At 35.6% G+C, this 16,174-nt stretch overlaps 1 protein-coding gene across 3 annotated transcripts in view; it reads right to left on the reverse strand.

The window, feature by feature from the left end:
• Positions 1-15,439, reverse strand: part of PHIP1 (phragmoplastin interacting protein 1) — a 29,411-nt gene extending 13,972 nt beyond the window's left edge. Inside the window, exons 1-3 of one of the 3 annotated variants that reach the window (XR_016061405.1) lie at positions 12,755-15,439; positions 12,362-12,533; positions 9,132-9,264 (exon numbers count right to left, since the gene is read on the reverse strand). Coding sequence is in view for 2 of the 3 variants with exons in the window: in XM_006848629.4 (XP_006848692.1) it covers positions 12,362-12,533; positions 12,755-13,308 (726 nt within the window). In the remaining variant the exon portion in view is untranslated. The remainder of the gene's footprint in view (positions 1-9,131; positions 9,265-12,361; positions 12,534-12,754) is intronic. The other 2 variants (XM_006848629.4, XM_088874637.1) reach the window with 2 other exon arrangements.
• Between the last annotated feature and the right edge of the window lie 735 nt (positions 15,440-16,174).

Here is a 16,174-nt window from a genome sequence, read left to right on the forward strand (position 1 = left end):
AGTGTAATGCCCACCTCAAAAACTCCTTTTCAGGTGTAGGGCCATCTACAAAATTTCCAAATCCGTTTCTACCACTCCAAAAAAGTCTTCTTAAAAGAAAAACTCGTTGGATGACTCCAAAAATGCTACAAATCCATTTGAATGGCCTATCCATCTCAGGTTTGGACCATCCATTTCAATGGGCTATGGACAGGAGGATTCGAGGGTGTTTGGAGGTCCAAATCAAATTAAATTTGGAAGAAATTGATTTCAAGGGAACTCAGAAAATTTTGGGTTCCCAAACATCTCAAAACTGGGTTTTGACGGTTTTGAGGTGGGTGCTACACCATATGAAGTGTTCCTGGGGCTGAAAACCTATCATTTTCCTATAAACAAAGGTTTGCAACATCATTAATAATTGTCAAAGACTAAAAGCTTTGGCATTCTGACCAGTACACAGTTTATAGGAACCTGCATCAAAATCATTTAATTTAGAGGACATGGAAGACCCATATAACACATCAAAGTGAACCCCTTCCCGCCAGGATCACTTTACTCCAATAAAATAATTGGAGATCAAAAAACAATCCAAATCCCCCAATTTTGAATACGGAATAGCCAATTAGACATCAGACTTGAGGGTTTGAAGCTTCATATGAATTTTTTAGAAAGCAGTTTGGAACCTTTGGTCCCTCACCACATCCACACCCAAAGTGGTTGTTTTTGGTGCAAGTCCACATGAACAATGTGGACCCACTGCACCACATTATACATTCCCATTAAAAAACAAAAGGAAATGGGTACCTCAAGAAGCTGAAAAACATGGAAGTATCACATTTATATAGGGAAAAATTGTAAATAATGCCTGAAGCACATGCTTATAAGAAAAAAGTGCCTCTGAAATTTTGAACAGCAATAGAGAGCTTCAACTAAGGTTCTTGTATGGAGCCAAAACAAAAAGGAGAAAAAACCCCTTTTTAATACCCATAATTTCCGAGGAACATTCTTATAGAGCCATTGTTGTTATACAATGTTTGTAAGTTCTCCATAATATAAACACCAAGATTTTGAGAAAACATCCCCCATACCAATATTTTCTTAAGAACTGATGCAACTACAGTCAAAACTTAACTAGGACTACCACTACGACAGAAAATGGAGCAGTAAACCAATGACAAAAGTCAAATATTGAAAAATTTCACAACTTTATTAGCACTTTATGGCACCTGGGTTGCATGAGGTTAAATGAAAAGTAATTTTATAAATATCTAATAAAAGTTAATATTTTTATTTTTATTCCATTTTTAATTCATTCAGTACTAATTTGATGGCTGTTTAATTTTCTATCTTAACTTTTTCCAGTTTTCTTTTTTTGATAAGCTGAATACTATTATATAAATTGCTATTTTTTTATAGGCGTAATCAGCATACAAAAGCCCTTTCTAAATTTCTTACTAAGTCTTCTTTACTTGTTTGCAGTGTATCAAAAAGAGCTAAGCGGGATCTAGGCGACCTGGGGGTCCAGGCCGCCTAGTGCCTAGGCGGCCGCCCAGTTGAAAAAAAAGTAAAAATCCCAATATATCATATTCCAAGTTGAAAAAAAAAAGATAGAAGTTGAGAAGAGAATTTTGATAATCCATATTTTTAAAACAGTAAACTGTAAAACCATACAAGTGTAGGATATAAAACTTAACACTCAACACAACAGAGTCAAAAATATACAGAAATTTAGAAAATATACAATCTAACAAAAGTCAACACTCATGACTCAACACAACAGTCAACAGACTCAACACTCAGCAGTCAGCACCAAGAGACAAGAGTCTTCAGTCAACATCATCATCATCATCATCAGTTATCATCATCCTCATCATCATCATCAGTCATCATCATCATCATCATCATCATCATCATCATCATCAGAGGAAATATCAATAGTACAAGCCTCATCATATGCATCAGAGTCGAAGCCATCATCATCAGAGTCATCTCCCTCTTCAATATAACGCTCGTCTCCTCTGTTTCTTTTGAATCTGACTCTTCCTCCTCTTCTTCTACCTTCCTCTTACTAGTATGTGCAGATGAGGCCCTAGGAGTTTTGGCTGCTCTACCTTTTTTTTTGTGCTTCTCTGAACTCATATATTGTATAATTTCCTCTTTGGTAGCCTCAGGAACATTTTTACACGGGGCAACATCCCCCGTAATACCGACAAGGTGTTTTTTAAACCGATAAATGCCCCTATTAGTATCTTTTCCACAATAATTACATTTAATACGGTTTTTATCACTTGGATTCAAGTTATAACCATACTTCCAACCCAGATCACCACTCCGACTAGAAACTAGAAAAGATACTTCCATAGAACAATGCCTATTTTTATCCTTTTTTGGTTCTTCAAAATTCAGAAGATGTCTAATCTCATCTCGAACTGCTTCAAAAACCTTTGTACAAGAAGCAACATTACCTCTAACACCAGCAAGGTGTTTTTTGAATCGGCTAATACCCCCATTGGTATCTTTTTTACAAAAATTACATCTTATACAAGTCTTATCATTTGGTTTTGAGTTGTACCCATACTTCCAACCCAGATCACTTTTTCTAAGAGTAGCAGAAATAGATTAATGACAAGGATTTTGTTCTTGTTTTGGTTTTCCATAACTTAAAAATTGCTTAATCTCCTCATTGATAGCTTCAAGAACATTTTTACAAGGGACAACATCCCCTTTAATACCTGCAAGATATTTTTTAAACCGGTTTATGCCTCCTTTTGTATCTTTTTCACAAAAATTACATCTAACGCAATTTTTGTCATTTGGATTCGAGATGTATCCATATTTCCAACCTGGATCTCCACTCCAAACTAACTCCTGAAGAAGACATCTCAAAATAAAACAAGCAATCTAAAAATGCACTTACTTTGGTTGCTTGAACTCTATACTTTGAAAAACACTTTGATGATTCGATCCAATGAAATATAGTTTTTTGGAGGTTTCTGTTACTCGAAAAGGGGTTTTGGAAGGTTTAGGGTTCAAACGAACCTAAAATCTATCATTCTTAACTTTTCTATATTTGGAAAAATTGCAAACAAAAAAAAAAAACAAAAACAAAAGCTTTTCACCTTTGGGTGGAGCACAGGCCCTGGGCAGCCGCCCAGGGCTGGGCACTAGGCGGCCGCCTAGGTGGATTCCGTACCGCCTAGGCGGCCGCTCAAGGAAGACTGCCCAGTTTGACTGCCTAAGCTCAGGCCTTCTGAACCGCCTAGGCATTGGGCGGTCCGCTTTTTTGAACTATGCTTGGTTGCTCCTAGTTCTACATAATGGATTTTTTTTTATTATCTGACCATTTTTAAAAACCGGATCGGTCATCTAGAAAACCAATCCAGGTTGGTAAATCGACAATCCGGATCGTTGGATCAGCCGGATCCAATATCAAAAAAATTTTAAAAAATACTAAAAATAGTTATAAATAATGTTATTTGGGTTTTCAAGAAGAAACAGAGGTAATGCATTATGAATTTTCATTGTCTTGAAAAAATAAGTGAATATTGGGATGTTACTTCTTGTTTGACTATCTGTTGATCACATTCCGGTTCTGGCGGGCTCCCAGGGACCCCAAGTTTGTATAAAAAAGTTTTGGGGTCTATTTTTTAACCCAAAGTGAAAAAAAGAAAAGAAACCCTCAATCTTAAACTTATTTCTGAGAATCTAAAGTAATTTCTGAGAATCGAAAGTACTTTTTGTGGATTGAAAAAGTTTTCTGTTCTCATTGAAATTATTTTTTGGGTGCTATTGGTGGTATTAGAAGACTTTTGAGTTGATTCGTAGCTCGATTGAGGATCAGAGATTGGGTAGTAAAGGTCAGTCTGTAATCTTTATTTGAGTTTTATTTTTCCAATTTGAGATGTCTTTTGCGGGGTCTAATAAGGGTGGAGATCCAGGATGGAAATATTGTGTTAACCTTGATAATAATGATATAAAAAAAATTATGTGCAATTTCTGTAGACATGTTTCTAATGCCGGCATGTGTAATCTTTATTTAAGTTTTGGAAGTTAGTTTGTTGAAGACTTGGAGAGTTGGAGACTTGGATGTTGTTATGGTTTATTTTATGGATATGGAATATGGAGAATATGAGAATTGGAGACCTTACAATAGCCTATTAGGCTTTTAAATGTTTTGTATGGTTTGAAATTTTGAATAAGTTCATTCTCAACCTGATTACCTGAGAAGCTGAGACATGTGATATGTTTGTATATAAAAACGTATGTTGCAAACGTGCGATATTTTCAAATGGAATAAATTACAAAATTTGACACAAATATATACATATATGTGCATTTGGATAGCAAATGTATAAAAAAAATCTAAGAATTTGCACCACAGGGCGCCCGAGGTTCTGGGTGCCCACCTAGGCGATGGGCGATGGGCGCCAAGCAGGCCGCCTAGTGTTTTTTGAAACCTTGGTGCCTCTGCCCATTATTTCACAAGGCTTTTCTCTTTCTCTCTCTAAAGATGATGACGGAGTAAACGTTGGTTTTGAGGTGGGTCTAAGCTCTTTGCTCTTATGATATCGGTTTTCATGCATTGATATTGTTTGTGATGTGATGAGAGAGAAATTGATGTTTAGAGGTGGGTATATACTATTTAAATTTTGAAATAATGACATGGTGGCAAAAAATTTAGCTTATAATTTTTTGGTTTTAAAGGAAAAAAACATAAACTTTTGGTTTTTTTACCACATCACGCTGCCTTGGCTGGCCCCAAGCCAGTCATGCTAGTCCCAAGCCCGGTAAAGGAGGAGGGTTGTGTTATGTAGGACAACCAACGTAAAACTTTATACCAGAAAATAAATTATGTTAAACGTACACAAGTTTATAAAGCATAACTACTATAAAACGAAAATTGTTAATAAATCATAAAAGAACTATTGCCTAAATTTTGGAAAAAAAAAAAGAAAAAAAAAAACTATTCATAAAAATTAGTAACAATGCAAACCATAAAAATCTCTTGTTCTTTTTGTTCAAAGAATATCAATTCAACCACATTTTACAAGTTTTCTATTATATTTGCATCCATTATAGAGTAAAAAAATGATCTCCCTTGATTTAACAAGATTTTGATTGTTAATCTGAAAAGTAATTCAAGGCAAGGTGGGGTGACAAGCATAAAAATGGCAACTTTATTTGCTTACATAAACAACTAGATGCACTATGTCCATATAAATAATCTGTTTTCATATATGAAGCATGAAAATAGTTGCTTATACAAATTCTCCTAGTCATTCATAGGTTCTTTTTTTTTTTCTTTTTTTTTAAATCCTGTGCAATGATTAAAAAGTCACCGACTCGAGCTCAAACTTGCCAAGTCACTTGGAACCCCAGCAGGGTGCTGAGTCCAATTGACTAACCTTAAGAAATCGAAGGAGTCTAACACAAGTCTAGAAATATTATTTTTATTTTTGAGACTCACCCAACTCGGGTGGCCTGAGGGCCTTTGACTTGGACACAAGGCCCTGACAAGTCCAAGCCCAAGTCCTTATTTTTAAACACTGATCTTGAGCAAAGCCACAGGGTCATAACCACAAACATCCAAATAGCTTTCATAACATCTAAATGCATGAAGTCTATGAAGGTTTATGATATTTACATGCACTAAGCAGGGTCACTAGGTCATAAACACAAAGATTCCATTAGCTTTCATCAACATCTAAATGCGTCAACCGTATGTAGGTTTTACAATATTTATATATGATGAAGCATCCATTCTAGCAAAGTCATATGTGCATCCTTCACGAGTACCAGTGGCCAATTCAAAATGAGGTGAAGGGCAACCTTGACCTTCCACATTAAAAGTGACTTTCAAGATATTTGATCACAATTACTTCATTGCCCTATTCAGAAGCATATTAGCAAAGTGCATAGATTTTCATCTAGTTCAAACCCCACTACATCACCTTACACAAGATTTGCATAAATTAAAGGATCAATAAATTTCTTGTTTGTTTAGTTTATTAAAAGTCAAGTAAAACATTTGAAGTAATAGAGTCGCATCCAGCGCCCTTTAGTAGGGTAAAACCTAGTGTTATGGATAGCATCATAATCCACTTATGTGCTCCTAAAAATATGCTCAAGCTTTTATTCATATGGAAATAATTTGAGCTTCTTGTGCATATGTATGCAACAACCTTCCAAAGGGGCCTCTTAATTTCTAGGAAAGTTCCCTAAATCTAGGTGTTGATCACACTTTGGGATCTCACTCCAGAACTCCTGAATAGGCATCTCCCTTGGATCTCGATCTCCTCCTTTTAGGAGTCACTCCTAGCAATTTGAAGTGGCAACAAGAGGCTAAGAAGATGATTCATTTTTATCTTAGATATGTACATAATCTCTCTCTCTCTCTCTCTCTCTCTCTCTCTCTCTCTCTCTCTCTCTCTCTCTCTCTCTCTCTCTATCACAAACACACACACACCCTTTTGGATATTGTAAAGTTGCAAATACAGCAACTTGACATCATTTTGGATGTTGTGGAGTGTGATATTATAGATAAGATTAAAGTTTAGCAATAAAAAGTTGGCACTTTTGAATTGTTACCAGTTATCCTGATGTGCCTCATCATAATATCTTTTTTATTGTATTTTGTGAGATTACTATTACATAAATTACATCGAAAAGGAACATAGAAATATTATTGACTAAATAAAATTCAATAATAGAACAATTACATTTTTATTGCTGATTTTTATGTGCCCATGTTTTAGTTGTATTTTGTAGAACTACTGGACTATTTAAATTTTTTCATAAAATTTTTAGTTTATGTATTAATTTAAAATTTCTACAGAATGTGATCCCAACCTAGGGAGCTTCCTGCGTGTATCTATCTGTTGCTCCCGCTCCGGACCCCTACTCCTGCTCTAAGCAACCATCCTCGGGTGTCTATTTTCAGTAAGCAACAAGTGTTTTTTACACAACACTTGTGAAATGAACATAGGGAAATTATTGGAACACCATAACTTAAGCCATTTTTCCACTGGATATAAAAGTAGGCATGACTCCATCTCTGATTATACTCTTCAACTACTGCAAAAACCATTTTCAGCCATTCTTATTTTCTGATTATGAAACGCGAAAATTAGGCACTGTTTGAAGATTCCATTATGGAAAGGCGTTATTTGGATATTATTGGACCAATTTGTTTCATAGGGCGTGGGTGTTGGCGGTAATCTGTGTATAAGTAGGGGACAGAAAGGGCCACAGCCCTTAATTGGAGCAGAACAAGCTATTTCATACAGCATCAATAAAAAGGGTGTTTCTTTTTCTTTTATTGTTTTTTTTCTTTTTTCTTTTTTTTTCTTTTACTTTTTTTTATGTTTTCTTTTCCTTTTTTTTATGTTTTCTTTTGTTGGTTGTTGTTGTTTTGTGGGGGGAAGGGGGGGAAGGTGGTGGGATGATGTCTAAACCATTTAAACTATAAATGGTTGTCCATCAAAGTGGGACTGTAATTATGTCATCGCAAAAAGCATCATCATGATCATCCAAATCTTATCGCAATTATTTGGGATCGGCTACATGAATCATGTTCCTCCATTCTTCTCTATCAAGGGCCATACCCTCAATAAGAAAACATAGATTCGAGATTCATGATAAGATGTGGCAATATTTTATACTGGAACCTAATGCAACCCACCTTTACCCAGCTTAGGACAGGTAAAGGGAAAGTTAAAGGTCCTCATCCTTATTAGACCACCTCGAAAACTGCATTTGCAATAGGGACAAATATACCTTCATAGTGATTCGATCCTCCAAAATTACGACTATCAACAAGCAGAAAACCAAGGTTGTGGAAGGTATAGCCATGGGTATATTGAAGAACTTTTTTCCTTTGATATTTATCCAAGATACATATAAGACTACCAATCAAAATGGCATCCATGGCCACAATAGACAAGAAAACCATTGGAATGGATAAGTGAATAGCAATTGGTCGAAGATATAATAAAGGGCCAAGTAAAACAACTTCTAGAGTATGCACCAAATGCATCACAAATGTCGATACAATACGTGTAATTACATTGATTTATTAAAGACCTGAAAGAGGAACAACAATACCCCACAAAATACCATGGTTTCTTGATGGAGCACTATTGTTTAAAAGTATAGCTCTGAGGTACAAAGAGTAGTCCCCAGAAGTGCACAACCCCACCAACAACTAGATAGTGTTTTCAAATGGCAGTCTATAAGTTCCAGCACAGAGGCCAGAAGTTTCTCAAGTTCATGCAGAAAATTACTTCTTTTTACTTTTTTCTAAAGATGGCACACATCCTTTAGTGAATTTTGGAGGCATTTTTCTTTTGGCAACAACCTTGAAGAAATTACATTTTTTTTTTTAGAAATTGAAGAAATTTCTATTACTAGCAATTACTACTACGTTATTGAGGAAAAGGGATTGAAGGGCGTGGTAGAAGAGATTTGGGAGTTGGGTTAAATTTGTATATTATAGACAAAAGGACATCATCAAATGGTGCTCCAACAATTTTCCAATATTCGTTTCAAGGGTATTTGCATGAATCACCATAGTGCCAAATCACAAAATGGTACATCGATCCACCCAAGAATGGAATGCTAGAAGGTTAGCAGAGCATCAACATCAATAAATTTTCACACATCAAATGAATGATATCGAGAATTGTATCTTAGGCACATACAAGTGGATTATGGCGCATATAAGTGGATTAGGGACAATGAAACACAACAATGGTCCGTGATCCCTCTTCAAGGGAGTTTGATACAGCCATATAGCCAAATCACTTCAAATATTCTAGAAAGTTTAAATAAATGGATGGATGAAGTTTGAAACATGCCTATTGCTCCACAACTTAGTTATATTCTTGATTAGTGGAGATGTTTCGTAAGATATTGGGATTTGGCAGCTTGCAGTTATGTCTACTGACAACGATTTTTCTTTCAAGAAGTAACAAAGCACTCCTTATGCTATATTCTAGTACACCAAGTGACATAGAACATGAGGTGCACATTAGACGTTAAACAGATGCACAGCATTTGGAAGTTAGCCATGCATTCTAAACCATGAATCAAGTGAGGTCGAGGGTTCACAATGTTCTCATGACAAAATGTGCACTCGAGGAGGGGACACTTACAATTACATGCAAAGGATGTTCATCACATAGAAATATTAAGAACTCTATGCATTCAGAGTGCATCCAGCCAATAGAAATGTCATAGCTATCCTTTAGTGTCCCTCACCCACCATGAATATTGCCAATCAAGACTCTGAAAAACAAGTTAGGTGCACCTAGCGTCAAAATAGATCCACACTCTAAACTACAGCAGATGCAAACGATGTGGGCAGAACAAATGACTTATAACATGTAGCAGGATATCCTGAAGCAAAAGACAATACATGTCCCTAATAGGCATTAGCACTCTCATGCATGAATTTTTCTTAGTTTAAGTTTATCAGTTACTATGTAATGTAGCGGTTCTCAGTTAAACAGTTACTATGTAATGTAGCGGTTCCCATGTTTTACATTAGTTATGATTTAAGTTGTATTTGAATTTGTACTGCATATACTAAATTTGTAGAATTTATGTGTATCAGTCATCACCAGGAAACAAACTCCATACATTTTGTTTGACTTAGTGAAAACCATAGGTTTTTATTGCTTTCCTTACAAACTAGGAATCTCTCCTTGCACAATAGAGTATTCAAGAATATGGTTTCCCCACATACATGGATAAAGACAAATACCTTATTTTTCTGGAGTAAATTTTTTATCCTCAATTAAAGTAACGATTTTGATTACAAATTTTTATTGTACAAAAGAGTTCATCCTAATCTATAATAAGAGGTTTGGAGATAAAATAATATTATTAACACAACAAAGTCCTAATAAATAAAGTGGAGCTGCATATATAGGGTCAAGATTTTCTTTCTTTTTTTGTCAAGTAAAAGCTAAGGACTATGAAGTAAGAAATTAAAATATGCAACAGATTCAAAGAGAAGAGATTAAAATATGCCTTATTTCCAAAATAATATGCAGTCAATCTTTATAAGGTGTCGACATGAAAAATTCCAAACTGAGACACACATGATGAATGCATTCCACAGTCGTGGACTAGTTGAATACAAATTTTGTGAAACAAGCAACTGCACTCTTTGACCTGGTTTTTACATTGTATATGAATTCTTGTGAATTAGAGCAAACAATTACTATAGCTATTAGAAACACGCATACAGCTGCGGTCAAACTGATCCTCTCAAAAGCGAATTGAAGTTTCTTCAATCGATTTAGCAGTGAGTATTATCTGACATAGATGGTACCTTTTCAAATGTTAGATTGCCAATGTAAGCAAACTTCTTTTGAGTGAAATGTATGACGTAGAAATTCAACAATAGAATTATGCAGCTCGTTTAGAATCTTCTTTGTCACAAATACAAGTGTGCAAGAAGTAAATTATTACCAGCACATGGCCCACCAGTCATGGACCCGTAATAGCCAACAACTCCTAGACCCAAGTCAAATCTATGAAATTCACTTTTCAAAAAAATTGAGAAATCACATGTCAAACAAGTGACTATGTCATTCCTATTCATTGCAGTTTTTATTTTGTGAGGTTCTGTTAAAGGTTATAAGAGAAATTCTGCATGCCCAATGGGCAAGTCTGAGTCATAACTAGACTTTCCAAACACTCATTCATGCATGTTCTCATGAGCAGATTTTTAATGTAATTCAGTGCTCTTAAAGCATCATTGAGTTGAGATGCAAAAATGTATTTGGATGTAGAAAAAAGCAGCTGAGAAATGTCAAAACGAAGCCCCCAATCTTTATGCTGCTCCTTGATCAAGCAATATGAAAATAGCATCAGAGGACCACAGAGTTTCAACTTTGATATGCAGGGTGCACTTTAAGAGCGTCTCTGTGGCACATGTTAGAACTTTGACCACAGACCAATATGTGTGGTTTTTTTTTAGGTATGGACTCAAGGCTAGGTGACCAGGGTGGCAGGGTGCCACAACATTGATGTCTTGACTTCAATTCCTACCATGGGTAGGGGACCCCTTCACCACAAAAATACCAAAAGAAAAAAAAAGAAAGTCAGAATATTCCCCTCACTCTGTTCTCTACACATAACAAACACACATATTGGTGGGTATCTAAGTCTCTGATGTGTGTAACCACTCAAAACTTAAAAAGCTGCCGGAGCTTATGCCTCAACATGTACTAAAGAACTCAAGAAAAGTGAAGAGTAATCTTCATAATAAAACAGGAGGATAATTGCCATTTGACTATTACAGGCTAGGCATCATAAGAACTAAGCTTATGCGGCTGAATTAAACTTGTAAAGAATATTCCCTAAAATATACCCCGTATCCAAAGTTAACAAACCTCAAAAGTTTGAAAATTATGTATGTGATCTACAACATTCCCCAAATGCATACGTGTGTCATGCTAAAACAGCCAAAGAGATTTTATCTATCAACTAATGCAAACATTCAAATTTCAATCCATCCAAAGTTTGGCTCCACTAATACTATGTTTTTACTTGTTAGAGGTAACCATATGCTTAGATAGTTATGATGGTGAATGGTACTTAAAAAACAAAAAAAAAGATACACCTGCAACTATGTCCATTAAAGAAAAAAAAAGAACAAAAAGAATAAAATGATCATAAGAAATCCAAAAATCACGGCTTGGCTTATTTATAAAATCTAGTAGTTCTTTGGTTAGAAAATAATAACAATAACTATTTGGTTAGATTTTCATTATGGTGATGATGTCTTAGATAGCCTTGCACAGATATACCTTACAACCATGTCCATTAAAAGCAAAAAGAACAAGAAAAAAAATGAAATAAATGATCATATGCATTCCAAAAATCATGCCTTCCCTTACTCTGTAAAAGTTAAACAATGAACTCTGTAAAATCTAAACATTGAATTCAATGTCCTTCGACGAAATAGGACAAATGTCTTCAAAATGCATCAACACATAAATGAGACAGTGAAATTTTATATGCTTAGTCAAACAACATTCCCTGTAACAATACCTTTCTAGCAACTAGTCATGGAACCAAATGAATGCAGAAATCCACCTGACCAACATTCAGGTCTCTAAAATCTGACTCGTTTTTGTGACTAACATGCTTCATGATTTGCTATGATTGTAACCAATCCCAGCTTGTTATCATATGTATAATCCCTATAAATTATGATAACAAGGGGAATTTTCCATCCTACTCAAAAGTCAAACTCTATAAAACCAGTAATCTAAAAGAATATGGAAAAGCAACATAACTTCAAGTCAACATCTTTCGCAAAAGCAAGCATGTAAGACAATCCACTCAAGGAAGAAAACCAGGAACAAACCTTGAAAGTAATTATAACGATTCCACGAAACTTCCCGCTCTCAGGAAACGACATACAGTCTACCTCGGTTATGGTGCCACACCCCTCAAAAAAGCTCCTTATATCATCCTCACTCGAATAGTAGGGAATTCCCCCCACATACACCTTCCTCTCATAACCAAAATTTTCCTGACTATAAAAAGGGAAAGATCAGACTGAAGGCCAATAATAAAATTTCCATAATTCACCTTCAATAACCCCTTATCTATGCACAAATCTTCAAATAAAATCAGCATCTCCTTAAGTTAAAATCTTTTCTTCACACATTTGAAACTAGTCACACAGAACCATGAAAACCCACTTCTCCAATATTAGTTTCGACAATGAATAAGCATGGGTTCTCTGAAATCTTACCTCTTGGTGTCTGTGAGAGTCTGATCCTTTGCTTCTTCTGCCGCACTAGGGTTAGCCAACTCGTTCTTCTTCTTCATCTTCTTCCTCTTCTCCTTCTTATTCTTTTTCTTCTTCATGTTATTCGTGGGGTTCTTCTCTTCCTCCTCTGATTTTGATTTGTCTTCTAGAATAGCAGCCCCATTATCAACACTTCCATCTCCATTTCTCTTTCTCTTCTTTTTACTCATCTTCTCAGAGTTCACCACAAGAGAAAAAGAATGCTCCTCTTTCCCAACTTGTTGGGCCTCCTCCATGCTTTCTACAGGTGCGGAGCGATGAGAAGCCGCTTTCTCTCTCCTCTTTCCTCTCTTTGACGAAGTGGGTCTTTTAGAAACAGACCCAAGAAGCTCCATGAATGATCCAGACTCGAACTTAGTCTCATTTTCGGCATTTGGTTTAAGTTGAGGATGATGGAGAGCAGCTTTGCCTGCTGACTCCGCAACAGCAACTTTGCCTGCTGATACTGCAAGAGCAGCTCTGAGCTTCTGCTTCAGCTTCTTGTTGGACAGCACCATTTGATGAGTGAGAGAGAGACAAAGACTCAGGGTTGGGATTCCCAGAACTGGGCTTTCTATCGGCGGGAGAGACTGAGAGAAGGTCACTGAGAGGCCCCTATGGGAGCACTTTGTACACTTACTCCCTGTACTGTCTATTTCTCCCTCGGACAAAACTTATGCCATGAATATCTTTTGGGATTGTAGGCAATTTACCATAGAAGGTCACAATTACTTACAAATATTTAATCTCTAATTTGATAGCTTCGATGGGTCATAAAGTTTAAGAAAATTTATTTCGAAGTTTGAGTTTAGTCAATGTAATAATTGTAGCCACCCAATTTTTCTTTCAAAGTTTGAGTTTAGTCAATATAATAATTGCAGCCACCCAATTTTTCTTTCGAAGTTTGAGTTTAGTCAATATAATAATTGCAGCCACCCAATTTCACATTCAATGGTCAAGATTAATGTGACTACCCTATACTACAGGTAAATGGTGTCATTTTATACTTTTCCATTTCTTTTAGTTCCTAAAAACTTACAATACGATTATCTTTAAATCCCAAATTTTAGGATATGATCTCAAGAACCCCGTAACCATCCTCGAAGGAGAAAAAAAAAACTCTCTAGAAGTATAGAGAGTGAGGCACACTATGCCTGGTGAGCTATAGTGAACTTAGACCTTTAGAATTATCCCAAGATCATCCAAAACCTATCCTAATATATTCAAATAGTCACTATAGATACCTATGAGCCTTATTAACCCCATAAAACAGACCCGAATATTAATCCGACACCCAAAACCTAAAACCAAGACCAAGACCCTGAAGTTCTAGCCTTATAGACCCCTCAAAGTTAACCAAATTTGACTCCAAATTATAAAATGACATCACAAGCTTTCCAACGGTCCAAAAATCATCTGAATTTGGCTTACGATTATAAAGTTATAGCTTGAGGAACATTGTTGATGAAAATAACATTTCAGTCCTTTGCACGACTCGATACGTGTCGCGCGGCCCAACTCTCGTTGGGCCGCATCACATGCGGCATGATGGGACCATACGCATTTTGGGACCCCAAATCCTCTTTTGACTAGGATTTCTAAGTCAGTTTTAATATGGAATTCCAAAAAAATCTAAAGATTGGCATATTAGAACAATTAATTTCAAGCCTAATTCTAGTCTAACCTATAAAGACCCCTCCAATTCTATGGAAAAAAACAAAAAAAGTCCAAAAATCCTTAGGAAAAACCCTAGAAGTATTACAAAATTCCCAAAAAATTTCAAAAGGAAAATCCTAAAAAATTAAAGAAAACGTAAAAAGGCCCAAAAAATTAAAAAATTTGTCCAAAATACCTAAAAAATAGAAAAAATCCTAAAACCCTATAAAATTAGGGAAAATCTCAAGAAAGCAAGAGAAGGCATCAAAAATGCAACTCAACCTCTGGTCCTGATGCGGGCTTCAAATCCGCGTTTTCCAGATATCTTTCTTTATTTTATCCTTATTGTTTTACTTATTTATTTATTTTTAGATTTAGTTAGAATTTTAGCTTTTTAAACGTCCAAATAAAAAGATTTTGGAATTGACGCTGCCAATAGGTTTAGAGGAGGACCGGATTTGCAAAGATCTATTATGCCCCTAAACTTATAATTTGAGCAACCCCACCCTTTCTATTGATTTTAAAAATTTAACTGGCTCCGCAAGAGACTTGAGTTGATCTAGCTCACATATCAAGGCAATTTGAAGGACAGAACTAGAAATAAAGAACATATATGTAATGTCATCCACTCGTCCATAACTCACTGGGTATAAGCACAACCAACATTTCTAGCTACGCCGAAAGCATTTTTACTCACCCATTGTAGGGAACTGTTATCCACTTCAAAGAAGAGGATAATCAGACCAGATCAAGAATGCTACAAATTAAACTTTGATGGAAGTGTAAGTGGAAATGGCCAATTGGTTGGCTATGGAGGACTGGTACGTGACTCTTCAGGGAATTTGCTTTGATTCTATCATGGATATCTTCACTCCTGCATGATGAACGAGGCTGAGTTTTTGGCATTGTATTATGGGTTTCTTAAATTGACTAAGGAGTATGCAAGAGTGATAATAGAAGGAAACTCATCTAATGTGATCAATTGGTGCAAAGCGCCAGACAACTGGCATTGGAGCTTGATTATAAATATATACTTCACAAACTACGAGGCTGGGAAATACGCTTCAATCATGTTAATTGGGAGAGGAACCTCAATGCAGATCTTCAGACTAAATCGGTTAAGAGTCTCGTTGGCGTGACTCCTCCTCACTCTTCTCTTCTTCCCCTATATTCTCTTTTGCTGTTTTTTATATTTTTTATTTTATTTTATTTTATTTTTATTTTTTCTTTTCTTTTATGTCCTACCTATGTACATTTCACTCGGAAGCTCATTAACATTCACAAAAAAAAAAAAAAAAAAGTTCGCTTTTTATGGGCCTAAAAAAAGGCATCTCAAGACTGCACTAAACCATCCAATTTTTTGAGATAATGATCTAGATGTCCAAGAACTCAAAATTCATGTTATTTTTAAATAATCATCTCGTAAAAATTAAATGGATTGCAAAATTTTAAAGCAAATTTGTAAGTGATTTGCCAGAGTTAGTAAATGTAAATATGAGCCCAAGTGAGCGTAGTACACGCCCTTTTCACAAAATTTATGGCATCCAACTTGTAACCACTGGATGAGTATATAATTTTTAGTCCTTTATCTAAGGGATTGTATAGACAATTTATCTTATTACAAGGAGGTCACAATTACTCCTAAGAATTGGATGTCAAATTAGAGGACTTGCAATGTATCACAAAATTCGATAAAATGGTTTTTGAACTTTGAGTCTAGTCGATGAC

Source organism: Amborella trichopoda, chromosome 8, assembly GCF_054954075.1.
Source record: "Amborella trichopoda isolate Santa Cruz 75 chromosome 8, AtrichopodaSantaCruz75HAP2 v2.0, whole genome shotgun sequence".
Lineage (NCBI taxonomy): Eukaryota > Viridiplantae > Streptophyta > Magnoliopsida > Amborellales > Amborellaceae > Amborella > Amborella trichopoda.